This window comes from Cyprinodon tularosa, unplaced genomic scaffold (assembly GCF_016077235.1).
Source record: "Cyprinodon tularosa strain WSP-4 unplaced genomic scaffold, ASM1607723v1 ctg696, whole genome shotgun sequence".
Classification (NCBI taxonomy): domain Eukaryota; kingdom Metazoa; phylum Chordata; class Actinopteri; order Cyprinodontiformes; family Cyprinodontidae; genus Cyprinodon; species Cyprinodon tularosa.
In genome coordinates, this window is record NW_024039447.1 from 238,047 (window position 1) to 266,043 (window position 27,997).

General features: G+C 38.8%; 4 protein-coding genes across 4 annotated transcripts in view; 2 read left to right on the forward strand and 2 right to left on the reverse strand.

The window, feature by feature from the left end:
- Nucleotides 1-707: 707 nt before the first annotated feature.
- On the reverse strand, nucleotides 708-3,289 carry mblac2 (metallo-beta-lactamase domain containing 2). Its single transcript, XM_038268172.1, has 3 exons — nucleotides 2,688-3,289; nucleotides 1,483-1,697; nucleotides 708-1,361 (listed from the first exon to the last, which is right to left on the reverse strand). Exons 1-3 carry the CDS (start codon nucleotides 3,127-3,129, stop codon nucleotides 1,188-1,190), a joined length of 831 nt encoding a protein of 276 aa, XP_038124100.1. The 5' UTR covers nucleotides 3,130-3,289; the 3' UTR covers nucleotides 708-1,187.
- A 702-nt stretch (nucleotides 3,290-3,991) lies between these two features.
- On the forward strand, nucleotides 3,992-11,232 carry polr3g (polymerase (RNA) III (DNA directed) polypeptide G). The gene is made up of 8 exons (XM_038268182.1): nucleotides 3,992-4,233; nucleotides 4,360-4,493; nucleotides 8,152-8,281; nucleotides 9,238-9,303; nucleotides 9,388-9,444; nucleotides 9,521-9,588; nucleotides 10,876-10,995; nucleotides 11,075-11,232. Exons 2-8 carry the CDS (start codon nucleotides 4,383-4,385, stop codon nucleotides 11,162-11,164), a joined length of 642 nt encoding a protein of 213 aa, XP_038124110.1. The 5' UTR covers nucleotides 3,992-4,233; nucleotides 4,360-4,382; the 3' UTR covers nucleotides 11,165-11,232.
- Nucleotides 11,233-11,283: 51 nt separating this feature from the next.
- Nucleotides 11,284-18,940, reverse strand: lysmd3 (LysM, putative peptidoglycan-binding, domain containing 3). The gene is made up of 3 exons (XM_038268181.1): nucleotides 18,793-18,940; nucleotides 12,890-13,159; nucleotides 11,284-12,684 (listed from the first exon to the last, which is right to left on the reverse strand). Exons 2-3 carry the CDS (start codon nucleotides 13,154-13,156, stop codon nucleotides 11,983-11,985), a joined length of 969 nt encoding a protein of 322 aa, XP_038124109.1. The 5' UTR covers nucleotides 13,157-13,159; nucleotides 18,793-18,940; the 3' UTR covers nucleotides 11,284-11,982.
- A 2,009-nt stretch (nucleotides 18,941-20,949) lies between these two features.
- adgrv1 (adhesion G protein-coupled receptor V1) overlaps nucleotides 20,950-27,997 on the forward strand; it is an 80,912-nt gene continuing 73,864 nt past the window's right edge. The window contains exon 1 of the mRNA XM_038268173.1: nucleotides 20,950-21,327. The gene's annotated coding sequence lies outside the window, so the exon portion shown is untranslated. The remainder of the gene's footprint in view (nucleotides 21,328-27,997) is intronic.

Sequence of the window (27,997 nt, forward strand, 5' to 3'; positions counted from 1 at the left end):
TTCCTACATTTTGAAATGACTGATAAATGTTTTTTTTTTTTTTTACTAGAGCTGGCATTAAACATTTTGAAAAATATATACATAAAATCTGTCATTTGAAACAGACATTTCTATACAATGTATGACAAATAATTGCATGAATTATTTAAGAACATAAATATCACCCTAATGATATAGAGCTCTGAAAATCTATTTAATAAACTTGGTGTTAAAGGATTTAAAGCTAAAAAAATTGTGAGTTCTTATAGCAGATATTCAACAAAAATAAGTCATGACTAGTTAATGTAATATTTCTGCTCTAAATTACTTAAATTTAGCTGAGCTCAGGGTAAAACTGCTCTTTAGATTTAAAAGGTTGCTGATCTAGCATATAAAATTGCAACAAAATACTCACCTTTGAGGCAGTAATATGAGAAATGTGTTGTGAACAAAAAGGTTTATGCATCCGAGTATCTTAAGTTAGTACAATCTTTAAAAGTAAGCAGTAAAAATGTCTCTGTAGTCATATTAATCTTCCTTATATATTTTCTGGAAGTATAAAAACTTTCCACTGAGAGAATTAGTGCTTTCAGTACTTCATCAATCTATGCTCTCCGTTTGCTTTCATTTCTCTTCCTTGCATTAATTTCTACAGGAGATGTGTGCTTCTATAAACAACAAGAAGATGTGCTTCCATTCACAAGCTGCGATAGAAGAATAGGAAAATGTCAGGCCGAGCGAAGACTTTATTGTCAGGGATTTCCTAGCAAAGCCATAGATTAATAATCAAGAGTACCAAGCACGATTACAAACGTAGGAGGTAGTCACTGCTGGGTCTTCACTGCGGACTGCATAGAGAAAAGTATGGCCATGCTGACTGAAATGCCGCAGACAAGAACCCAAAACTCCCTGTTGTCTGATTGTAGTGCACTGTTGTACTATTATTGTGCCATAATAAGTTTACATCCGCATAAAATATTAAAAAACATTTAAAATCATACCAACACTGACATTCACATATACATCAATACATTAAATAGTAAACTGTGTAATACTTTTACTTCTTGACTCAAGTGAGACAGTTTATAATGAGTTTGGCAATTATAGGTTCTGTTGATTTTTTTTTCCTCTTAAATATTTGTAGGTCCATAATGAAGCATATTTCTTTGTGAACTTGTGCTTCCTCCTGCTTCGGGGATCCGCTCGTATTAGCAGGCACAGCGAGGGTTGGATGCCCGCAAAGCCAGCCCAGCCAGAGTTCTCCAGGCAAACGTGGAGAACTTCGCAGGACACGTGTCGGCTCTGCTGATGTACGTGGACGCGATCCGATGGAGCCGTTTGGCTCCAAAAGTGTTGTAGTGTCCTGGGAGGACTTGGTCAACCTGTGGGATGTTAAAAAATTTAAACTATACCCAATAAATGGCCCAAATAATCTGAATTAAAAGTTAAAGAAGCAGTCAACCCCCCCAAATGTACATGTTTACAAAAAAGTTTCAGTGTTACCTGCTCGCTGTCCACCAACCCGATGAGACGCTCACAGCTGCTGATGTAGTCGCTGACCTGACTGTAGGGCAGCCAGTCAATCATGGCGCCATCATACACAGCGTCTCCGCTGAACAGCAGCTTATTGTCGCGATCGTGGAGGCAGATGCTGCCCCGTGAGTGACCCGGCATGTGAAGCACAGTCAGCTGTCTGTTACCAAGGTTAATGACATCACCTGGACAGGAGAAAGGGGAGGGAGATGCTTGAGTTAATGACACAAAAAACTGGACCTGAAACTAGAAGCTCTGTGCAAAATAGCTCTTATCCTGCGCAGAGTCTAGAGCTTTCTGTTTGGCTTCTAATTTTACCCAAACCAGGTATGAATTGCACAGAATGACAAAGGGTGAGGCTGGCATGCCATGCAATAAGATATACCAACTGCACTGCACCAAGTGGTGCTGACACAGCATTAATACACCATAAAATACACAATGAAAGAACACCAGGAATGAAATGTTATACCCAAGCTATGACAGGTAACCTTCAAGAAGCTATTAATAGGGAACCCCAAAGGCAATGATACTGAACAAGTCTAGGGGTGTAACAGTATGCCTGTTTGTGCAGAACATGACAGAGATTTATTATGTTTAACACGTGCATATGTTTGACATCTACACCTTAGATCCTAACTGAGAGATGCTGCAACAAGGTGGACCAGAATACCAGAATCAAGGAAGGGGAGCCAGTTTCTGCATCTTTTCTTGAAAGCACCATCAAAACCATCAGCACCTGAGCTATAAATAGAACAGGTGTATAGATAAAAGTGGCAGCTAGAAATTAAAATTGAATTCCCTTTATTTATCTGCCTGGGAGGCTCCTAGGTCTGATTGAACAAAGACTGGTCTATTAATGATCACATATTTTAAAACAAGGAGTTTAGATAAATCAGATTAACACATTACTCTATTTACTTAATAATCCAATTCTTTAAAAAAGCTTGTTATAAATGCACATTTGGAGCGGTAGTTTATGTCTATACAGGTATTTTGCAGGTGTGCATATGGATAAATGTGTCAGTCCAGTGTTGGATCTCTGCCAGTCTCACGCTGACTCAGTAGGCTTGGAGCCCATGCTCCCTGCATGCAGCATCCCAGGTGTTTGGTCTCAGATAGGCCTATGCACCACCCCCACCCCCCCATCGTGAGGATTAGCATCCCCTACCCACCCTCCTGCAGGATATGCGTGGGCTGCACAGCCTTGACTTTGTAGTGTCTCGCCCTCCATCCCGGACTGGGAGCCACGGTTATCTCCCTGTCGCTAAGCCAGGTGACCGTCTCGAAGTTGTCCCCGTTAGCCAGGGCATCGACCTCCGCGCTGTGGACGCCCACCTGTTGGAACTGATGCAGACCACCCGAGTGGTCGAAGTGGGCGTGGGTGGCGACCGCCAGAAGCGGGTTCTTCCTCTGCGGGTCTTTCCCGAGCAGCCCGTTGGCATCGATGTAGTCAGGTAGGCTCCTCAAGCCCAGACCCGTGTCTATGACCACGTCCTGGTGGGTACCGCGGAGGAGCCAGATGTTGGCCCGATTATCCGACTGGTAGAATCGCTCCTGAATCCAGAAGAGCCCGTCTCCGAGCGACTTGTGGGCGTACCAGTCGGCTGCAGACATCCCCAGTCATGCAGTTTTCCAGGTTAGCGTCTGCGGGTCTTGTGCTGTCAGGGGATTTTAGCGGTGAGCTGTTAGCAGCCTTGTAGTTGGAGCTGATATGTTTTCATTTAGCCAAATGTGACGGTAGCTGCTGACACTACGGCTGACACACCCTTGTACGAAAAGAGCTTCCCCATTGGTCAGATATACAAATGACGCAGTGCTCTATCTGGATGATGATTGGATGCATTTAAACCCCGCCTTACATTGAGTCCCACATTTAAAGCGACATTTACGCACGCTGCCATAGTGATGGGAATTCCGACTCTTTTCAGTGATCCTAATCATAAGGCGCTGAATTTGTGTAGTTCTAATACTACTGTTCACTAAATTCCGTCTCTAATGTTATATTAAACCTCTTCATATTGCATTTTCCCAATTTATATTCTTATAAACTACATCTCCTTAGAGACTGAAATATAAAATATAAAAAATATAACACATACTGTTTATTAAAAGACTCATAACTTCATACCTTTTATTGTTACTACTTGAGGAAAATGGATAAACGAAGAACAAATTTGTTAAAAAACAATATAAAATAACAGCTTTTTAGTTTTGACTGTGAAGTAAGAGTCTGGATCACTGGTGTCAAGCAGGTTCCAGAAAGGACCAGGACTGTATGGCTGCTGGTTTTCTTTCCAACCTAGCAGTAGCACAACAGATTAACCTGAAGCCTGAACTCGCTTCATGAGATTAATGGAGTGGAGTCTATCGTACAATTGACCCTCTCTGAATCAAGTACACAATAAAGCAAGACGCATCATATCGTTCGAATTAAAGAGTCAGCTGAACGGGACGGCTCGACACCGACACGTCGGTGTTTCATATTTTTTCTGTAGTTTGCACATTGTACACACGTTGCCACGCCGGTACAAGAAAAGTCATATCTATTTTATTAAGAATTGACATTTCTTTCATTAGTTTTTCAATATTAATTTAATTATAAAAATAAATTAAACTGGACTGAAAACGTGGAGGAGACTCAGCAGCACATAAATGCTGCTGTCTGTCGGTGACACAGACATCTAGTTTGTAAATCTATACAAAAGGAGTTCTCCAATAGTAAGTATAAAAACCGAACGCCTTCCTCTGATGTTTTATGCTGACTAATGCTGCACCGATGGTGAAATCACTGAGTTGTGTGAACACGTGTTTGGGAGAGAAGTTGACTGGTAGCATGTGTTGCAGGTACAGGACAGCAGCCTGCAGCCATGGCAGGCAAGGGTCGTGGAATGGCTGCCTTTACATTCAACATAGAGGCCCTGGGCATCGGCAGAGGAAGCATGCCAGAGGCCAGGGTGGGGCCCAGCCCGCTCTATCCAGTAAGTCCCACTGGGGAAATACAGGGAGGCCAGGAAAACCTCTCAGGTTTAATTTAGGAATAAACAAAGTGCATGAACCACTGCTTATACTAAAGATGAACCATTCCCAGACATCCCAAGTTCCAAAAACTACTCAACAGTTAATAAACAACTGTTTATCAATTAACAGTAATTTCTTAAACACAAAACAGAACAATATTGTTCTGTTATTTTTATCGGTTGTGCTTCCTGTTTGTCATGGGACTTCAGCATACATCATTCCTCACCATGTCCGGTTCTAGGCAGGGGCCAATGGGGGCCAGAAATTCTAATGATGATCTGCGCTGGAACAGACATGGTTACTGACAGGTCCTTTGGAACCACTTCATTCTTTTTCTTTACAAATTCTGTTTTACTAATTGTTCAAAAACAATAAGGTGATAACTTCAGTGGTGCTCAGATAGGATCCCAGTTTCCAGTTTCCAAAATGTTTTTTTTTTCCACAACAAATAAAAAAATCCTCTAATTTTTACAGATCGATTTAACAGTTTTTCTTGAGTTCTAATTCAAATTGTATAGAAAGCAGTAGTTTTAACTTAAATTAAGTAAAAAATATGTAAAATTCCTAAATTGTGAATGTATATTGACCTCATAAGAAATAATATCTTCTGAACCTAATTGAATAGAAATGTCCCTTCATGCAGCTCCCTTAATATATTCGAATTCCTTGCCCTGTTTTTTATTTCATGCTTTTCTGGGCCCCCATGAAAACACGCTGGCCCCCTCCTGGCCCCCTGGTGAATTTGGTCTAGATCCGCCACTGTTCCTCACCTTCACTAGACGTGGATATACTTTAGTATATTCTGCTATAAAATTAGTCCAATATTTTCATTTTTTATTCGAGGATTCAACCTTTGCCGTTTGACAGGAAGCACAGCTTTGAGTGGTAACTAGGTGACTGCCAGAGAGTAACCCAAACTTATTGGACTGACCCATTCAGCTGGTTAAACAGAGAATCTCTTTGGACAGACACACTGCACAGGTTTCACGAGCAACCTCCTCCCCACACCCCGCGCTCTCTTGTTGTCTGCGCAATCAAAGTAGTTCTTATCTGCACATGATGCATGAATTATTGCCTGCCCGCTCTCACTTGCATTCAAAACACCGCCTCACAGAGTGTAAAATCCGGTATTATTTATCCGACTTGCGGACATCCGTGAACAACTATCTATATCAGGGAGTCTCCCGGAACTTCCGGGAGACTTGGGATGTCTGCATTCCAATACTCTGATCGGATATTAGATCAATGACACCCATACAGCAAACAAACCCAATCTTTTCCATTTTTATTGATATTGTACACAGCAGTACAGCTACAGTCATCTAGTGACTTCAATTTTATGCAATGTCAATTGTAGGAGCATATTATTTTTTGCTAATAATTAAAGTTTTTCATTATTGTGGATAATCTAGCTAGATAGATTTTGAAACACCTAGCCGGTGCAGTTTGAACACATCATCAGTGAAGGACCCAGGGTCATAGGGTGTTCCGGGTCTTTGATCTTCAGACATTCTCGTCTGGGCGACCCAACTGGGGTTGATCAGGCCCCGTTTTTTGTTCAAGCAGTGCTCTACTCCATGCTTCTCCCCTCTTGATCCACAGCCATCTTGAGGCTCCTTCAGCGGCCTCACTGATGTTTCTGGTGGCTCTTCTCTCAAGCAACCCTCTGATGCCAAGGAGCCTGAATGCCCGATGCAGTCTGACTAGCAAGCCTCTGCAGCCCACTTCTATTGGCTCACAGCGGGCCCTGCATCCATGGCGTTTGCATGCCTCAATCAGTTCAACATATTTTGCCTTCTTCCTTTTGTGAGCTCCTCCATCCTGTCTTCCCAGAGGACTGTAAGCTCCAGTAACACGACTTGATTTGTCGAGTCAGATGTTAATACCAGATCTGGCCTTGGTGACGTCCTTGCAATGTGCTCTCGGAACTTTAACGGCCTTCCAAGGTCCACATGCAATCCCGAGCCATGGCTAGCAGTCCAATTGTTAGCTAAGTTTATTCTACTTTATTGTTTGATATCTGTGATGAGATTATGTTTTTTGGTTATTTAGTTATGTTCCTTTGTTTCTGGTTAGTTGTGATTAATTTGGGTGAATTATTTTTATAAACAGGCTGTTAATGGTAGGACAAGCATGCATCTGGGTGGGTGTTTTTTTTTTTTTCCCAGCACAAGAGAAGCAAGGAGGAAATGTTTGTCCTCTTCTGTTTGTTTGACTGAGGAGCAATAAACTAAGAAAACTGAAGGATTTCAAATATAATTTTTTTTTCTTTTCCCTGCGTAAATTATTTGTCCAGGGTGCATCTGTGGCCATTGTGAACCTTCTTTTTTTGTGTCATCAAAGCTGGGCCACAACACTAATTAAAGGTATAGTTAAAGATTTTCTCTTTCCGGGTGGATCATCGAAATAAGTGGTCCTCCTAATTGTCAATCATTGTGGTGATACGTTTACATAAGGCTGTCCTACTTGCTCTTCCCCTATTTTCACTTACCGGTGGCGAGGCTGACATAGTGGAACATTTTCAAATCTTCTTTTGGAAAGTACTCTTGTATGAGCAATGCAAACAGCAACTTTTAAACAGAGCAGGAGAAATGGGCTCGTGCACGCTCTCGCACACGTTTAATAGGCGTTCCCTTTCGGCAGGAGGTACAAGGTAGTGCATGTGCATTTTATTTTATTTTTTTTAAGTGGAGAGGGTGGGTCTTTTCAAAAATTTGCTAAAATCCTCCATTATACCTTAAAGTTGTCATGTAGAGCACACACACTAGCTAATTTCTATCTGTTTTAATTATTATCTTTCTAAACAAGGCATGCGGTTAATTCTTTCAACCGTAGCATCGGATCATATTTGACATGGACTGATACGCTTATTCCCACGTACCGGATTGGAAAAATCAGTACTTCCATAAAGGATTAAATCAGCTCCTGCATTTATAAGCCCCCTGACAGTTATGACATATATTATGTTCAAAGTCCTCGTTTGTAAATATTGTCATCCGACACTTTAATGTTTTTCCAGCAGCATAATCTCACAGCTAAAAAATAAAAAGACCCAACTGTTGATTGAGTAGATTTATTCAGAGTTATGCAACAATTTTATTGTAACACCTCACAAAAGGGGAGCAAACAGAGTGAACTTTGCATAGGTCTTTAGATCTAGAAACTTGTAATAATAATAAAAAAAGCTTCCAATATTGGTGATAATAATAATGTAAACTTGCTCCCAGAGAGGGAATGTTTGAAATCACCGCAGTGGTGGCTCTGTTTAAAGATGCCTATCCACATAACTTCATACAAACTAGGATGTAGGACTCATCTCTACCTTCACACCATAAAACAATGGCGGAATACAGAGTTTGCTAAGGTTGTGTTTTAGAAGTTATTAAATGTTTTCTAAATTTTACACAGAGTTTTCTCTTGTCGTCTGTCCATTCAAACACATCTTTTCTCCCTCCTGGATTTGTTGTATTTGTCCTTTTATTCATCTTATTTACTGCCTTAGCATCCTTTTTTCTAATTTTTTGAAACAATCCAACTAGATAAATGATTTGAGCTTTAACATCTAAAACATTTGACAGAGTCATTCATTAGAGTGAAACCAATGTATTTTGTCTCCAGAGCACTGACTTTAAACCAGTTCCACTGAAAGTCGGCGAAGATGAAGACTACATGCTGGCCCTGAAGCAGGAAATGAGAGGGACGATGCAGCGGCTGCCTCACAACATCAAACTTCAGTCCAACAAAGCAGGTGAGGAGCAGAGTGCTCCATTAGAAACCGGACGTCTCTGATCATTTCTATGGAAATACCATTTAAGCTGCTGCCAGGGAAGCTAATGCAGCTTTTAAGGCTCTAGATACTTAATATGAGTCATATCAAGGAAAAGGGAAAGTCCATAATTCTGGTACTATTGAGTTATAGGTGCTGTCTCATTTTAACCTTATTTATTTGGTCCATCATTACAAGCATTTCACAGTTACCGTTCAGAGCAAGAATATCCATAGTAAGCAGCTGAGCAGGTCATGTTGTTTTTCTAAATGCTCGTGAAGCTACAGAGCATCCTGAATAAATTCCCAGGGCCTCACTTCTTAACATTATCAGGTGATAATAACACAACATTAATTAAGCAAATATCTAAAACAATGAATTCAATTGTGGATTAGTATTCACAGCCTTTAAAAGGCAACTCAAACTGAATCTAGAGCAGAAACTTGAAGAAGGACAATCTTCTCTGCAGCAATGCACCATTGAGGCCTGCACAGCAGAGGGGCCATATAGAGGCCACTGATTAGTAAAAGGGACACGGCATGACTTAATTCTCATTTAAATCTTTGGAGAGATCAAGAAATAAGTCTGATATCATTTTCCTTCCAACTCGATGGAGCTTGAAATGTTCTGCAAAAAGAAATGGCAGAAACTGCCTAAAGAAAAATGAACCATATTTAAATGGCTCCATGCTTAAGAGGATATGAGACTGTTATTGCTGCCAGTGCTGCAACAATAAATGTGGAAAAAGTGAAACGCTATGAATGCTTACATGGTTCACTGCATGTAGAAATTACAAATGAATCGCTAGGAAGTTATGTTGGTTACTATTTTTAATTATCGGCCTAATATCATAAATTAAATTGACTTACTGCTGTGGCTAAGGATCAGTAATTATGTTAAATAAACAAAAAAGGTTGCTGTTTTCTATCACTTATCAGATGTGGAGAAATACTCTGAGAGATACCTAAAGCAGAGCCAGTCGGAACATGAGGGATGGACTCCAGGTATCTGGGTAATAATACCGCACACCATTAGAGCAGTTTAAATAAAAAAGAAAGCTTATGCATTTATCCTTCCTGGTACTACAGACTGGAACCTTTTTCCAAAAGAACTGATGCCCCGAGTTAAAAAACCTCGAACTAAAGGTATGTTTAACCCATCATTTGTGTTACAGCTATGACTGTGCGGTTATAAGGTGGATTTGTTTTTTTACTCCTACAGGCGCAAAGAATAAGAAGAATGCGAAAAGTTCAGGCAAGGAGGCGGCGGACGTTTTAAGCAAATTAGACGTAAGACCCTTCTCTTCCGATGTTGCCCTTATGAGCACTTTCTGGTTTAATAGTTTTTTTGCTGGTGCTAACTTTGTGCAGTAATTCAAACGAATGTAAAGTTTGATCCATTTATGTTTTTTTACTGATTCAGACCAATTCTTTGACATTAATTCAAATAAAATCAATCTCCATGCATTTAAGTTTAATGTATCCTATGTCAGGCTATGTCTAAACTACGGTGAGTCCTGGCTTTATTTACAGGGTAAAACCAGTTTAAGGGTAAGAAATCATTTACTTTGCTAAATGTTTTTAAAACTGTCACATTATAACCTCACTATAATCCATATTTAACCGCTGAAAGTGGTGTATGAAGTAGGAGTGGAGAGATGGGAAACATGGCTTCTCCTTCTCTCTGAAGTGTCACTGACTCTATAGCAAGTTCCCTTCCAGGATTCACCAGTTTCTGTTACCAAACCGAACTGTGGATTTAACCCTGGTTAGAAAAGCTTTTCCCCCCAGCATGCTAATGCCACCACCATGTTTCACCATAAGGATGGTGCTTGAGGGGAAAGTATTGATACATGTTAAACATTTAGATTTAATCTGAACAGAGTAAATTGTTCCTTGTGATGTTTTTTCCCCTCTTAGGTTTATGTTAAACAGCAAATCAGACTTCTTTTGGCTTTTTTTGCATAAAGGCCAGATTAGTGGATAATGAGCTGTGTAACTCTGCAGCTCCTCCAGTTACCACTTCCACTTCTTCTCTGCTCCTTTCCTAGCATGTCAGAGGAAGTAAAGTCTATGTAGGTTAACAGATATGGTTTCCATTTTTAATACATTTATTCTCAATGTTGGACTAAAGTTTAAAGGCACAGTCTGTTTATTTTGAAATTATACTGTGTGCTAAACCTCTAAGTCTTTTACACGACAGCTGTCTTTATATTTTAAATACTCAAGTGGAATGTATTAATTGAAGACAATTTGGTGCACAGGATTTTATTTTAGGGTGTTTTATCCAATATGCACATCATGCTTAATGTTTTTAAGTACTCTAAATTGCTTTTAGTTAAAATATTTCAAAAGTTAAATATTATGCACCGTGTATTTATCTGATGCTTAAAAGTCCTAAAAAATAATTAGCAGTTTGCAATTGTGCAGAAAAAAAAAAAAAAAGGTATATTTTGCAATGAACTCCAGAGGAATCTATAGGTATTTTATTCAAATCTATCCAATTACTTTCATGATCTTTACAGATTTGCATAAAAAATATATTTTGTAGTCTCAGACATTGTGTGGAATTGTCAGGAACTGGAGAAGAAAGACGACGGAAATGCTGAAAAGTCAGACGATGAAGAAAAGAAAACCACAAACGAGGATGAAGAAGAAATAGAGGAGGAAGAGTACGAGGAGGAAGACGTTGAAGAGGTAAACGAAGAACACGTTTAAAGATATGCTTAGTACAAATATGTTGAAAATAAACATTGAACTTTGTTTTCCTGTGCAGGACAATGACTACATTGAGAGTTATTTTGACAACGGAGAAGATTTTGGGGCCGACAGTGACGACAATATGGATGGTGAAGCTACATATTGAAACAGCAGGACTCCAACTGGAACATAGTGGCTATGAGTTAAATGTTTGATATTTAAGTTAATACATGATTTTCTTTGAACATCACTGTAAATAAGAATGACTAAAAATCAACAGAAGAATGTATTGAAAATATATTTATTTATTCTCCACGCTGGACCACAGTTTAAAGGCACATACTGTCAATTATGCTTTGCTAAAGAAAATCCAAGTAACACTGACTGAATAAAAGGGCTATGCAAAAAGATTTTAAATGTTTCATCAAACTCTTACTTTCAATGGGAATAACAGGGTGGTTCATTATAGCTATCTAAGAGTCAGTCATCAAATACTGATAGTGTAAAAAAAAAAATGACTGCTCACTTTTCACAATAAATTAATTCTAATTAGCAGTCTAGCATTTCAAATAACATTAAGTGGTTTAGCTCCAGTTCAGATTTGGACAAAACTAAATAAAAATGCTGCAGAAAATCCACAACTAATATTTGAGGACACAGCTTTTATAAATGAGTTAATTTCTTAGATACATATTCCTCCACAGCTTGTTTAAAGTGCATCAATATAAATTAACAAATCCTGCCGTCTACACTGGGTACAGGGACTCAGCTGGCATTAAAATGTGAGGTTTATTATCTTCCAGCCCTTATAGCTCTCAATTTAAAAATCATAAATGGACAGTCTGACATTACTGTAATACTACCCGTTTGCCAGCCTTTACTATTTTCAATCCGTCTCAGACTAACATTTCATTAAGATAAGGCTATTTGAAATTAGGAAAAGGAGTTTAATAAATTGACTTTATTACATGTGGGAATTAAATCCTACGTTTTCTTAAGCACTGGATCATTGGCAGCAGCTGCGTTTTCTTCGGGTTCTCTCTGTAGGTTTGCTTTGTCCCCAGGTTTAGGTCCCTCTGCAGGCCGGCCGTTCTCTTCAGGAACGTTCAACATTTTACCTTTCATTTGCTCAGCGTGCTTATCTCCGTTAGTCGGGACAGTGACCGTATGTACAGCGGCACCATCCTTGTGTTTTGCGACAACCTCATAGTAGAGCAGATAAAACACAGGTGTGACGACCCCAACAAACAGCATGATGGCAACAGCAGTCCACCATCTCATGCCCCAGTCGGCTCCATAGTAGGGGTCCTTTCTCTGAGCTTTTTTACGCTCTACTTCTCCCAGCAGTGGCTGCTGCTGCGTCAAGGATGAGACTACCTCACTGAGGCTGCTCCGAGATGGTCCTGTGGATTTCACCAGCTGCTCGATGTCCTTGTCCTTCTCTAGAAGGAATCCTTCGACGCTGTCGGCAGAAGAACAAGAGTCTGTGGAGGACTCTGTGGGGAGAGGCAGGGCGGCCGATGTCTGGGGCAGCTGTCTGGCCCCAGAGGGTGAGGCAGACTTAGAAGGACCAACGATGTGAGTCTCTGTGAGGACACTGAAGCGCCTCACAGGGATCTTAATCAAACGTAGAGCGAAGAGGTCCTGTTCTGTCAAGAGGCTGTTGGCTCGTTTAATATCGGCCACCTGCAAAATAAAACAATCATTTAATCTGATTAGCCTAAAATCTAAGGCAACCCTTCAATCATAAATATATCGTACTTTATTCTTTCTTAAGTAAGGTAATGTAACAGATGGGATACATTTCATGGATATATTACAATTGTAAAAATGTGGAGGGAGGGGGGCTTAAAGTTTAATTAAATAAAAAAAAAAAAAAAAAAAAACATACTGAGCAATGATACTGCAGGGCAATGCTGTTCAGGGTGTCCCCCTCCTGGATGGTTTTGCTGAGGTAAATGATGTCGTCCAGTCGCTCCTTGGAGGTGCTGTTCCGCATCCTCTCTTTACCGCGTGACCGGAGCTCAAAGCTCTCTCCGTCCTCCTCTGACAGGTCGTTCTCCGAGCTGTTGGTTCCAAACAGGTAGGCATGGCCGCCGTTTGCAGGCTGCACCATGGTGGCTGACTGGAACCCATAGTGTTGATTTCTACTTGACATTTTCTTCAACCGTCAAAAAAAAAAGAAAGAAAAAAAAATAGTATTAGCATTGACTCTAGACAAGTGTTTCATAAAAAATAAAAAAAAAAGACAAGAAAAGAGTTATTTCTAACAGATCTAGAGATCAGCTACTAGCGTTAATGATCAGCCAACAGTGAAGCTGAAAGATGCACAACACTGGCTAGTTTTGCATATCTGATGACAAAGAAGGCCCATAGTTTAAACCTGCTAAGCTCTAAACCTAGTCCCAACCAGACTAAGTTCACTGGATCAGTTGCCATAGGAACCAAATCAGACTTGGCACTCACCAGCTTTATGGAGCCCAAATTATAACTAAATGAGCCAAACTAAGCCAGTTTTATTAAACACTCATCTCACATTAACTACTCTACTCTGCACGTGGGAATTATTACTAAGAAAGAAAACGTACAGTTAGTCATCTTAGCATCAGCAACGGGTTTAAGATTAGGTTTTGAAGAACAAAGAAAGGACAAGCTAGTTAAAAGCTAGTTTTAATTCAGAATACTAGAGTGGGTAAAAGCATAAGACTTCAGGCATAGGTAAAGAAAGCGGAACAAAGTACTGAAAATCAGCTAATCTTTAGACTTTATGGTTTAAGGCTGTTCTCAGCAGAGCCAACTCACATATTTTGTCTGAAGCAGACAGGCACACAACTTTTTAAATTCAGTTTGGATTAAGGTGAGTTTATATTTGGAGAGGCTAAGGTTGCCCTGGGGTACTGCTTAGGTCATTCTGTCTTGGGCTGCTAAACACTTTCTTACTGCTACTTTCTCCATTTGGGCATGATCTGTAGTTATAGCTACCATTCGCTTTAAGTTATGTCTGCTTTTATTCCTCTTTAAATGAGTTATTGCTGCCCTGGTGGTCTCTAAGGTCGTTAGCTGTGATTAGCTTCCTAAATGGAACCACTGGTTGAGTTATTGCTGCATAAACATCTTGTTCTCTCTTAAAACATAACATTTGACTTCATCTTTCTGTGGTCAATTCCCTTCTATTTGCTAGACAAAGAAATATCTGCCACTGAATACCTTTTAATTCCTCTGGTTACAACTCAGAGCTTACCTGCTTGAGAGAGATAGCTTGTCTTTTTTTTCTGTACAGGCAGCTGTATTTGTCTCCTAAATCTACCCCCTGAAACAGCTGCCACAAACTCTTTTACATAGAAACACAGTAAGTACTCCTAAACAAGCATGTCTATGTTTTTTTGGCAGAACGTTCTGACTTCTCAAAACTATACAGGTGCTGGTCATAAAATTAGAATATCATGAAAAAGTAGATTGATTTCAGTAATTCCATTTAAAAAGTGAAACTTGTATATTATATTCATACATTACATACAAACTCATATATTTCAGATGTTTATTTTGTTTAATTTTGATGATTACAAATGACAACAAATGAAAATCTCAAATTCATCATATCAGAAAATTAGAATATTACTGAAGACCAATAAAAACAAAGGATTTATAGAAATGTTGGCCAACTGAAAAGTATGAACATGAAAAGTATGAGCATGTACAGCACTCAGTATTTAGTTGGGCCTCCTTTGGCCTGTATTACTGCAGCAATGCGGCGTGGCATGGAGTCGATCAGTCTGTGGCACTGCTCAGGTGTTATGATAGCCCAGGTTGCTCTAATAGTGGCTTTTAGCTCTTCTGAATTGTTGGGTCTGGTGTATTGCATCTTCTTCTTCACAATACCCCATAGATTTTCTATGGGGTTAAGGTCAGGAGAGTTTGCTGGCCAATTAAGAACAGGGATACCATGGTCCTTCAACCAGGTACTGGTAGCTTTGGCACTGTGTGCAGGTGCCAAGTCCTGTTGGAAAATGAAATCTGCATCTCCAAAAAGTTGGTCAGCTGCAGGAAGCATGAAGTGCTCTAAAACTTCCTGGTATGTGGCTGCGTTGACCCTGGACCTCAGAAAACACAATGGACCAACACCAGCAGATGACATGGCACCCCAAACCATCACTGACTGTGGAAACTTTACACTGGACTTCAAGCAACGTGGATGAAGTGCCTCTCTTCTTTTCCTCCAGACTCTGGGACCTTGATTTCCAAAGGAAATGCAAAATTTACTTTCATCAGAGAACATGACTTTGGACCACTCACCAGCAGTCCAGTCCTGTTTCTCTTTAGCCCAGGCAAGATGCTTCTGACGCTGTCTGTGGTTCAAGAGTGGCTTGACACAAGGAATGCGACAGCAGAAACCCATGTCTTTCATACGTCTGTGTGTGGTGGTTCTTGAAGCACTCACTCCAGCTGCAGTCCACTCTTTGTGAATCTCCCCCACATTTTTGAATGGGTTTTGTTTCACAATCCTCTCCAGGGTGCGGTTATCTCTCTTGCTTGTACACTTTTTTCGACCACATCTTTTCCTTCCCTTCGCCTCTCTATTAATGTGCTTGGACACTGAGCTCTGTGAACAGCCAGCCTCTTTAGCGATGACCTTTTGTGTCTTGCCCTCCTTGTGCAAGGTGTCGATGGTCGTCTTTTGGACAACTGTCAAGTCAGCAGTCTTCCCCATGATTGTGTAGCCTATAGAAGTAGACTGAAAGACCATTTAAAGGCTTTTGCAGGTGGTTTGAGTTAATTAGCTGATTAGAGTGTGGCACCAGGGGCCATCAATTTTGAACCTTTTCACAATATTCTAATTTTCTGATATGATGAATTTGAGATTTTCATTTGTTGTCATTTGTAATCATCAAAATTAAACAAAATAAACATCTGAAATATATGAGTTTGTATGTAATGTATGAATATAATATACAAGTTTCACTTTTTAAATGGAATTACTGAAATCAATCTACTTTTTCATGATATTCTAATTTTATGACCAGCACCTGTAGTTAGTGAAGGAAAAGAGCTGAGCCACTGCTTTCATTTGCAACATGATTGAGATATAAGAAAACTCTATTTCTAAATTGCAGATGCACTCAACTTTGGTCAACGTTGCAGCTTTAGGTGGCAATGATATGCTTAAAGTAGGTTTGAAACCACACAGAAGGGAAGAAAAAAAATGCAGCTTACATGCCAATTCATTCATGCAACTAGAATTTAGCACTTGTTCCACACCGAAGTTAAGGCCAGAACACACCGGTTTCATACAACTTTTTAATCTCCGCTCGATTTTTTTCCCCATGTCACACTGACTGTGACTAGGCAGGGTGGGCAGATCTGCACAGATTTTTTTCACTTCTGTCTCTCTGCCACACAAATTAAAACAATTTTCCTCATTTGACATATTGACTGGGGCAGTAGGAGGTGATTCTTAGAGATCTTTGAAGTTTTTCTTTCTTATTTTTCCAAAAAGAGTTGAAAGACACCACACTTACCTGCTCTGTCTGCCCTCATTATTTTGTTTTTTTATGAGGCTCAAAGAGGTTTACTATTTTACTATATCAGTTTTTCCTCCTCCTGAAGTATTTTTCCTTTTCAATGAGATTGACAAACTGCATTCTCTGTCCCTTGTCGTTTTTGCAGATCACTACTTTATCAGTTTTATGTCCTGTGAATTCCTAGCATGGGTACACTGTCATTTTTTTAATCTTTCATTCAAGTAAAGCGGATGTGTATTCGGTGTGTTCTGGCCGTTACAGTAGTTTTGCATCAATGGAGTCTTTATAAGCAAGCTATCAAAGAAATCAAAAAACGGAAACCCTCTACTAAAACATTGACATGATTGTGATTAGTGCAAAGGAAAACTTAAATAAAATTGCAATCGCAATATTGGTTTAAAGTAAGCACAATCTTTACTTTTGGCAAAATCCTTCAGTGCTATTAGGGAAGATGGTTGGTCACATTTAGCAGAGTTCTGCAGGAAGGTTTATTTCCATTTAGTGGAGTTCTGCCATCCAATGCCAAATAAACGGGTCAGAATGAGATTGTGCTCCAAAGTTTGTGACCCTAAAAGGTAAGCTGAGCTTAGTTAGACACAAAACATTTTAACAGTTTCTCTAACAAACTGAAGTGGATTGCAATGTTTTAAAGAATACATATTTCTTGAGAATAACTTTGTCTTTTTTAAGTTATTACATTAAAGTACCAATATACCTCTGTAGGTAAATTGGATTTGTTATTTCAAAGTGATTTTAGGAAACAATTGTTGTAACTCATTCCCATATTAGTATATAGAACAGGACTGAAACAAATCATTCTGAATATGGATTTCAATAAGCAGTTTTATGGAGATTTCAGTTGACATAATTAGGGCTCATGTATTTTATTTTTTCCAGTCATATTAAACCCAAAGTGCAAACTTGTAAATTGGACCGTTAAACTTGAGATGTGAACAAAATTATCTCAAAAGTGCAAACTTGTTTGTGAAAAGTGAAAAAGCTTCACTAGAGCAAGCAGACGTGACCCAGCGGGGACACAGCAGACATGCATGAGCTGCATTATCTCCACTCCTCAAATCATATTTGCAGCATTGTCTGTAACAACTACAGGGTGTTTGCTGGTCAGCCCCCATTTGTTAATGTCTTCAATCAACCTATTAGCTATTTTTGCAGCCGCCTGGCTTGAAGTAATGTTGAGTGCATCTTTGCTGCTCATTTGAATTCCCTAGACATCGATTTTTGCAAAAATGTAAAGGAATCAATTCAAAATCGATTTTTTTTACCCAGCCCTAAACATAACTATGCATATTTTTAAACCTGAAGTATCAAAATGGGGATTACTCTTTAGCTGATAAAAGTGGTGTCACTTAATAATATAAGCAATTCTAAACACAGTTTACTATTTCAGCGGTAAAATCATATTTGTAGTAAATTCTCTAATGCACAGCAGTGACAGATAAAAGCTTTTTTCTTTGTTTTTTTAATATCAAAAACTTTTAAAGGGTTACTAAGTTATGATTAGTGCATCTCAAAGTATTTGGTCCCTGGCTCTAGGGTCCTCTAGGGCCCATGGGTGATTAGTCCTTTCGTGCAAGCAATAATGTTTATTTATCTTTAGAGATACATAGCACCTAGTTACACTGCAGCTGTAAAGTTATCAAGAAACAAAATAGGTATTTTGCCTGTAACAATTACATAACTTCTCTATAAAAACAGAGATAGCACTAAGGTCGCTCTGAAACATAAAATCTTATACTAAGGTTGGCAAAACTTATAAGATCAGGAATCTGTCCCTTTAGACATACAGTACCTGCTATAAACAAAGCACATAGGTGCCAAAGTAGGTATACACAAAACTAAAAAATGTCCAAGCAAAAGAAAAACTAAGCTAACACTAAGTGAGGAATACTCAACTAACGCGAGAGGATATAAACCAAACTTATCTTGATAACCGACCGTTTATGGGTGTCAGTTAGTGTTATCGGTTTTATCACCCTAAATTCAGTTTAGGGTAACAGGTTAGCAGACATCACTGTTAAAACAGCAACTCACCCCATAAAAAATACATCAAAGATGACTCGGGTTAGCGGTTGGTTTAAATGTTTTGCCAAAAAAGTAATCAAAATTATCTCTTTTTAATTTCGCTATTTAGAAAACTCGGGTCAATTGTGGCTAAAGTATGCTAATGCTACACAGCGTTCACATTAGGGATACTTAGCTGACGTTAGCTTATCAACAGCTATCGGAATTATATTTCCACACACTCATATTTTACCTGATATATTAGAAACCAGCTTGGTTAATAGTCGACAGTAATCCCCATAACTCCGCAGGATTCTTTTCGGTTTCACCTTATCCCTGGTTGTCGTTTTACCTGCTTGCTAGACTGTGCTGACTGACTGCTGTGCGCTCAGGCCACGTCAACAAATATTTACGTAATGACGCATATGACGCAGGCACGTCGTTTCATCCCAACCGTTCCCGATTTTTACGGTGGGGCGGCACTAAAAGTGGTTTGACCCCGAAACTGGACAGTATTTGTCTGAAAATAATCTTATTCTTTAAATGTTAAGTTACACATTTTTGCTGCCATTGTTAAATAAACTTTAAGGAATCTTATACAGTTATATAATTGCAATGAAAGGGGTGTGACAAGGATAAAAAAAAAAAAAAGCCCCAGAGCTAAATTTAGTTAGTACATTTAGTTTAGTTTTAAATTTCTCTAGATGAAGGCTGATGTTAGGTTTAAATAGGTATATGTGTTGGACACATATCACTGTTTTACAACAGTATATAAGCTTTTTTTGTGAAGGCAGAAATTGAGCTTTTATTGTGAAGGCAGAATGTGAGCTTTTATTGTGAAGCTCTGAGGAGGGAAGAGAAAAGATCCACGTTTCCCCTTGTACTGGGCAGTTGGAAAGTTTTGGAGATTAAAGCTAGTCTCAGCAATACTTAATACTCTTTCTTACATTGATTTCCACATTTAGATATTTTCTGGAACTGTTGCTCACTTTTTCTACTCATCAACATGAAACATATCAACATATACATGAAAACATAATATAATATAATACATAAACCAGCATATACATAAACACACACACACACACACAAATATATATATATATAGACAGAGACCTCTGATGTTTTACCTGGAATCTGCTGTAGCCACTCTCCCAGTTTGGGGGTCACGGCCCCCAGTGCTCCAATTACCACTGGCACCACTGCTGCTCTTACTTTCCACATCTTTTCTAGCTCCTTTCACATATATATATATATATATATATATATATATATATATATATATATATATATATATATATATATATATATATATATATATATATATATATATATATATATATATATATATATATATATATATATGTACTGTATATGTTGTTTTAGTTTACAGAAGAAAGCTGCTCACCTCTGGCCCTGATTAACTGTTAAAAAGAAACTTTATACATCTCCAGTCTGCCACATCATTCACGTTTGCAGATGAGGAGACATCCATGCCTACAGCCTTATCAAAATATTACACTTTGTTCTTAGCTGAAGGAAACAGCTCTCATTCCATTCCCAAATATTTCCCACATACACAATGAAGAATATAACTGTATATCTAGACAGATTAGATAAACTATTGTGGAAAACTTCAGTTCTGACACGCAACAGGCAGCTAATATAAAGGTGTAATAAAGTCACACATCATCAGTGATAATTATCTTAGCAATTAAAAATGTACTAAACAAAAAAAAAATGTTGTATACACAGCGTGTATTTCATGAAAGTTGTCTAATTTGGTTATTTCCCTATCTAAAATATTGATTTTACATTACTTTTATGTAGCTCTTATTCAGATTTTCTTAATGTGTGTTTTTCATTGAGGAAAGCTGTAATCATGAATTTTTAGATTTTTTTTTTTTTTTTACAAAAAGGAACATTTGGCTGATTTCATCCTGATGTACGGAAGAGGATTAGGGCCAATAGATTAGTTAGAAAAGTTAACTGATTTTTAAATTTTATTTCAGTTTAATATGGGAAAAAAGTCAGAATTCTAAGATTAAAGTGAGAATTCTGACTTTAATCTCAGAATTCGGACTTTTTTTTAATTCTGAATTTAATCTCAGAATTCTTAATTTAATCTCGGAACTATGACTTTTTTTCTCAGTATTCCAACATGAGATTAAAGTCAAAATTCTGAGAAAAGGTCAGAATTCCCCAGATTAAACTAAATAATATTTAAAAATCCGTTCACTTTATTTTATTTTATTTTTTACAGTGGCCCTAATCCTCTTCCTTACTGATGAGATCTCAGTCACAAAAATCTTTTTTTTTTTATTGAGGCGTTATCTTTTTGTTCCTCACGGTGGCGCCGTTGGCAAACGTATAGGACAGCACTGGATTCACCCCTTGAAGACAAACAGGATTAAAACATCGCGTCTCATTACACTTCACCGACATACGTGCTTGAGCCTCTAAGTAAGCTATAAACTAATCTCCTCCAGTGGGAGCTTCCACATGGCTGCAGTCAGTGCGGAGCTGTGAGGTGTGGAAAGCGGCTCTGGAAAGGAAAGAAAGAGGGGAACGCGCGCAGTTTGGCCCCTGAGCGCCCCGTTAGATGACAGACGCGCTTCAGCGCAAAACTGCTCTCTGGGATCTAGAAACGACACCATGCAATTTTTAATTGCTGGATGATTGCGGATGAAGGCGGAACAGAGGATTTTTGGGAGCGCTCATCGATGTCTTTAAAGCTGTAAAAATATTGTTAATTATCTTGGGCGGTGAGGACCAAGAAAGGTGTCAGGTAAGTTCCCATGATTTATTCTAACGCTCCTTGTCGTGAACCTTAAACTGTGATGCATTATGTAAAAAAGAAAGAAAAAAACTTTACTTTAATCCTAACAAAAGATTTCATTGTGTTTTTTCCATGACAACAACGAGTAAATTAGTTATAAATGAAGTTAGATATAATCACTAGTAATTTTATCAGATTTTGCCAATGGTAAATTAATAGTGTAGAGAATAAAGGCCACAAATGAGTAGAAATCCTCCTCATCAATTATGCCAGACAGCTTCAAGACAGCCGCATTGTGCGAGACTCAAAGAAAACGATTAAAAGTGCTCGGCCACAGCTAATTTCAGCCAAAAATACCCCTCAGAGCAGCTAATAAAATTGAAAAGCCTAAATATTGATTCAGCGCAATCAGTTTAAATGAATGGCGGGGCAGCCCGTTGAGAATGGAGACAAACGCTTCCATGGTTACATCCAGGATCTCCACTGTGATCACCGCGCTTTGTGTGGGCTCTCCCTCTCCCACTGAAATAAAACAACTGGCACACACGGAGAGCTAGGGGAGGGGACCCTCTCATGCAGACCCAGCCGCCTAATCTAATCTATATACCGGACTAGAAGTAATCTTGGCCCACTCTGAGCTGCGCACATGTGCTGCTACTGATAAAGGAAGGCATATGGAGCCGCTCTTTGAGTCCACCCTTTATGCCCAGGCTCCATAAATCACAGCAGTTCTAATAGAGTTCTCAGTCTTTGAATTTAGAATATATTCTCTTTATCTCTAATTGATCTGGCATGATGTCATCTCGCAGCGTCCCTGACAAATCTCTATTGTTGCTTCATCTGTGGCGCCTCAGCAGAGTTCAATCCTTTTCTCTCTCAGTTGGATTGTGAGAGCTTATTCTGTATCCATTCAACAGTTACACCTGCTCCTCCTCAGCATCAGACCTCACATTATAGTCTTTTTAATTTTATGGAAATGTGTGCATTTTTCCTATTCTCTATTTTTTTTTTAAGATGGAAAAAAAGTTGCCATTTCACATCCCTGAGACTCAATCTCTCTATTCCTATCAGAGGTGTCTTGGGATTTGTTTTTGCAGCTTTGGTGTCCTCTAAGATCCTCACTTGCCCAGAAGCTCAAGTCTTTTGTCTGTCAGTGTTTATGTCATTGCCTGGCAGGGGTCAGCCCCCATTTGCCTGTGTGAGGGTCTGAATGTGATTCACTGGGCGGAAACTGTTTTATTGCCTGCCTCGCTCTCCTTCTGTCTCACCCCCTCCTCACGGCTGCACATTACAAAAGGGGGGCTGAGCCATAAACCCAGCCTGTTCATTATGAGAGGTGCTGAAGTGTTGCACGTTACAGACAGGAGAAGATTGATGGTTGGTGGGGATGCGGGGAGGAGATCACATTCTCACTGTGTGGCAGTGGAGAAGAGGGTGGTGGTCTGCAACAGTTGCCTTGGTGGATCTTTTTGACACAGGTGTTGTTGGGAAAAGTTTTAAGTTTCTGTCTAAACTCTTTTTCCATATTTACTGTACAAAAACATCTTTGGAAAGATTTAAAACAGGTTGATCTGTGAGACAATATCTGAGGCTCTGAGCATCCAATAGAGCTATGTTCAATCAAATACACAGGAGAGATCATAGCAACCATGTGGATCTGCACAGACTTGGTTCACCACCTGCATCTATGGTGTCTCTGGAGGGACTGCAGATACCCAGAGATGGAAGAACCTGTTGAATGGACAGCATCATGCACTCCAGAATCTGGCCTTTTATAGAAGAGTGGCAATAAGAAAGTATTTTTTTTTTAAAGAAAGCTACAAGAAAGCCTGTGCATTTTGCCAAACACCATTTAAAGCACACATAACTCTATAAATGCCCCAAAACTAACGCTGGACCTAGTCAAGAATGCATCATCCTTACGGTTTTACTTGGCTTGCTTTTCTATAGCGAAAAAAGGGATGAATCTGATTCTAAAAGTCCTAGAAGAAAACTTGCGGCTAGTAAAGAAGCTCACCTTTGAGTGGGACAAGCCAAAGCATGCAGTCAGGGGCTGTAATGGAAAAAGCTCTGACCTTCAAATAACAGTGGAAGAAACTTAATAAGCAGACTGTTTGGTGAGTACAGCATTACCAAGTCAGTAAAACAGAAGCATGGCAACAGAATACCCAAGCAAACCTAGACATTTTTAGTACTAGTTTTACTTGTAACATTTTCTATGGCATCAATTTCTTATTATTTCTTATCATATATCTCATATATCATATATCTCTCAGCAAAGGAATGCATCATATTTTGAAGTGTTCACTGAAATGAACTCAAAGGGAGACATTGAAATTGTTGTTGCAAACAGCCTGGAAGATGACCAGCTTTGAAAGGCAGAAGTTGAGCTGGTGACACATTTCGTACGCTTGGGAAGCCTTCATGGCCATCTGTCCTTTTTATTTCTACAAACAGTTTACCTAATTTTTGTTAGAGACAAAAGAAGGATGTAAAAGCAATCAGAAAATCCAGATCACTGTGCTTTCTGAAACATTCCGAGTGACGATTTCTTTCAAGTTTATAAAAGAAAAATATTTCTATATAGGAGCTGTTAAAGTCCACAGCTCAGTTTGGTTTATTAGTTGTGCTTTTTGCAAATCTGACCTTTGCAATTTTGCACAAAAAAGATGAGGAAGAAAGTGTTTTGGTGAGATGAAAGGAAAACCTAATCTCCTGGTTTTCATCCATCTATTTCATTTGGCAGGAAAGTAAATCTCCACATCTCCTGAGGTAAAACACTTCAGTTTTCCTCCCCTGTTTATATGATATTTTAAAATTTTTATATTTTAGGCAATGTAAACTGTGTTGTTGTCAGCATCTGCCAGGACTGACATCTGACTAGCTAAATATGATGCCTGTCTTATTTTGCCCAAAATGTAAATTTATTTTTGCATATTTATTTAGATTTTCCTCTGCATTAATCCTCAGCATAAACTTGTTTTTGCTCCAGGGTTTCATATAAATAAAACCCTTTCCAGAGTCCCCTTTTAGCTTGACCTTACTTGCATCCGTATATCTTCATGCTAGCTGTAACTTTCTTTACTATTCTTTGGGGAGCAAACCCACTTTAACCGTATTAGCATCCCCTAAATGTCTGGAGTGAAAAGGTAAGTATCTTTCTCTTTTTATTTGTGTGTATCACAGTCAAACAACTGTGATTTTGTTACAAATACAATTATTAATGGTCCATCCCTATATATGTATATTTGTATACTTTATCAGTCTCTGATCCCTATTATTGATCAAATCCAGGTGAATTTTCTGTTTTCCCAAGAATTGTATCTTGTGTGAACAAAGGGGTAGGAATTGTTTGTACAGATTAAACTAAAGTTTATTTACCACAAGAAAAATGCTGAAATTATTTCTTCCTTTAACTGATTTACTTGAAAATAAAAAATATCGAACATGTGAATGTCACATGTCCTACAGAAATGCTTAAGTAAGACTAAAACAAAAAAAGGAGGAAATACAAGAATGACGCTTTGGACGCTGTTGTAGAGGAGGCCAGTTTTCGAAAAAGTGGTTGTAATAAAAGTAAAAATGCTGTGACAAAGATTGAACACAGAAAATAAACAGATCACCAGTGAAGCATGGAATGGTCATTGAAATGATGCAGTGGTCAGTGAGTTGTGAATCAAACCAAGTTTACTTCTCTGTTGAATCGGTCCTGTTTTGAAGAGCAATTAGCATTTCATCCAGATACCAGCCAGCTACATGCATTGAAATAATACTCTTTCCAGTTTCCCCTCTTGATCCGTGAGGCTTTTGAAGACAAAACCTTGTTTAATCCTCTGGGAGTATTTTTTTCTTCTGTCACTGTGTCATACATGCCAATCAGTCAGTTGAAACTGGAAAACACTCAGAATTGCTTTTCCTCAATTGGGACCACTTCCCTTTTCTTTATCCCATCTGTTCCCACTACTTTTTTTTTTTTTTTTACCAAAAAAAGAGTTTTTGGGAGGAGATGTTAGATGCCATCGGCTTAAGTTAAAAGCAGCCGACAAAGTCTATGTGGACAATACCTCAGGGAACCTCTTACTTTGTTTCTTTTTTCACAGTAAATTGCACGCTTGATTGGCAGTCTTTTACCCCTAAAGGAGAAATGGCTGGTTTGAAAAGTATCATCTCACAATAGCCGGAGGGCTGACCTCATGCATTTTTTTTTTCTAGAGGTGTCTATTCAACTGGTTTCTGAGTCTTCTTGGGTTGAATTATGTATTTTGGTTGCAATTCCTGACTTCACCATCTGTATTTAAAAAAAACAAAAACTTCCATCTTGTTGTACAGACATTTTTGCTCTTAAAATAAAAATAAAAAAACATTAGAGCTTCTCAAAATAGATCCTATGAGTAAGACACTTTTGTTAGATTTAAAGATGTTTTGGCTATACCCAGTTATTAAGTTCCTTAATTTCTTCTACCCAGCTTTTTTTTCCGGCGAGAACATTTTCTGATCTAAAAATACCAGAGACCAAGCAACATGTGAAGCACAATTATGTACTGGATAGTTAAGCAGGAATGGCAGCCGTAGCCATACTGGGCAAAGAACGGCCGGTGGGTGGTTTCTGAGGCAGAGCCTGACACTTGGCCTGGTGGCATCACGTAGTGCGGAAAAAAGCTTAACAAAAATCTAGTTCAATAAACAGAGAACATCAGGCTCTATGGTTTTGGACCAAAAACTTAACATCAGGCATTCATACACTAGCTGATCTAATAAAGAAGCTTTTTTCTATTTTTCTTAGAGACCTTTGGCAACGTGGTAGAATTGTTTATTGTAGTCTCTGTTAGCATTTTTTTTAACATATTAGGTGGGGTTTTTTCAGTAACACTGTAATTGACCCAATGAAGTTCAAAATATGTATTTCTATGTTTTGTTTAATTTTTAACGATAAATAAGACATCCAAACATAAGGCTTTTTCATTTTCCAATGTTTATGACCCTGAAGAATAGCTCACCAATTACTGCAGTTTGCAAAAGTTTGTGCAGTTGTTTTATATTTCATAATATTCCAATAACCAGTTTCACAGTATTTTACATGATGGAAAAACAAAAAACTTTTCCATCATCATAAAGTAACTTTTACATAAAGAAATCTGTAAAATGTAGCCTATTACTAACCGTGTCAGTACTGCTAGAAGTGGCGGCTGGCCAATAGAGGGCACCGCCCCACTCACTTCGATATATTTCTAAACATATTGATATATATATTTTTAGAGCAAGATAAATATTTAATCTTTTATGATGAGCTGTTTTGTTCGTTGTCGAATTGGTGACGTATTTCCGCCCTGGGGCGCAAAAATCTTTGCCCATTGGCTCTCGTTAAAAGTTGTACATGTGCGGTAGCACCTCTGCAAGGCAAAAGGTAGGACCATCATGGGGCACAGGTCTCCTGCCCCCAAACTTTATTTGCAAGCCACCTCTCGCCACAGCACTTATGTCACAGTCGTCTGTTATAAAGTGTGGCTGATTGATAGGCTTATATAATTATTTAGCAACAAGGCTTGGCTAACTGCATGCAGTGAGGCTAACACTTTATTCTGCTTTCCCTGCCTCCTTTTTCAAACATCAGGATCTGACCCAGCATGTAAGACTGATTTAAAGCTCTTTTCAGAATTTTTGTTTTTGTTGTTGGTATTAATTTAATACACAGGTGTGATAAGTTAGTATAAATTGATGGTTTTTGGTATATGTCTATTTTGAAGTTATAAACCCCCCTGGAGAAAAACTCATCAGCCGCCACTGACTGCTAGTAATAGAAATAATTCAGAGCTATTTTTTTCATTCTTTTTGTTTCCATTCTCCTCTCACTCTTGGACAGGACACCATACTGAATGCTATTCCAGCAATTCTTTTTGTAGATCTATTTTTGACACTCCTACCTAAAGGAGCATTGATGATACCTTTTCATCCACCAGGCTGAACTCTAACATGAGACAGCTGAGCTAGCAAGAGACGAGCAAAAACACCTCAGCCCTCTGTTTCTCCCAGGAGGCCCTTCCAGATTAGAGTTGAAGAGCATCCATGGCCTTCTTAAACAGCCCTATCTGAGCATAGAAGTTAGTCAACTTCTAGCTGGGATTGCTCTACATAGGCTCACATCAACACCAATATTGTGTTTCTTCCTTTCACTATTTCTTGTTTGACAGTCTTTCTGTATTGTTTTTTCCTTTTGTCTCTCCTTTCTGTTTTAGAATCAGTTATTTTGTATGATTGCATGCCTGGTGTGAATTTTTACAGTGAACAGACACGCAAATGTCTTACATCCCCTGTCATAGTAGTCGATTCTAATGACAGAGTCGTTCCCCTTTGTGGGCAGACTGACTCCACTTTACTGAGTTGAGCTGTAAGATTGATGAATGAGATCCCACGACTATCCTCCTAGCTGTCCCTAGACAGTTAGGAGATCACTTTTGTGTGTATGTGTATGTTTGCGTATAAGTGTGTGTTTTTTACATGTGTGACTGCCAGATATAACCACATGCTCTTCACCATGGGCGTCTCAGGAACAGGGAAGCCTCAGGGTTGGGACGCCGCATCATGGGAAAACCCTTGATTAAAAACCCTGTAGACTGTTATTCTACACACCCTTGACCAAAAAGGGAAGCAAGAGTATTTATTTCTACTTCAATTCTTGGTA

What these genes read in the sequence shown, in the direction of transcription:
- mblac2 (XM_038268172.1), bottom strand. Translation starts at nt 3,129, where the DNA reads ATGTCTGCAGCCGACTGGTACGCCCACAAGTCGCTCGGAGACGGGCTC. An exon ending in CACGCATATCCTGCAGGAGG is followed by an intron (nt 1,698 to 2,687) that starts GTGGGTAGGGGA and finishes TCTCCTGTCCAG; the next exon opens with GTGATGTCATTAACCTTGGT. An exon ending in GGTTGGTGGACAGCGAGCAG is followed by an intron (nt 1,362 to 1,482) that starts GTAACACTGAAA and finishes AACATCCCACAG; the next exon opens with GTTGACCAAGTCCTCCCAGG.
- polr3g (XM_038268182.1), top strand. Translation starts at nt 4,383, where the DNA reads ATGGCAGGCAAGGGTCGTGGAATGGCTGCCTTTACATTCAACATAGAG. An exon ending in GGCCCAGCCCGCTCTATCCA is followed by an intron (nt 4,494 to 8,151) that starts GTAAGTCCCACT and finishes TTTTGTCTCCAG; the next exon opens with AGCACTGACTTTAAACCAGT. An exon ending in TAAAAAACCTCGAACTAAAG is followed by an intron (nt 9,445 to 9,520) that starts GTATGTTTAACC and finishes TTACTCCTACAG; the next exon opens with GCGCAAAGAATAAGAAGAAT.
- lysmd3 (XM_038268181.1), bottom strand. Translation starts at nt 13,156, where the DNA reads ATGTCAAGTAGAAATCAACACTATGGGTTCCAGTCAGCCACCATGGTG. An exon ending in CCCTGCAGTATCATTGCTCA is followed by an intron (nt 12,685 to 12,889) that starts GTATGTTTTTTT and finishes TTTATTTTGCAG; the next exon opens with GTGGCCGATATTAAACGAGC.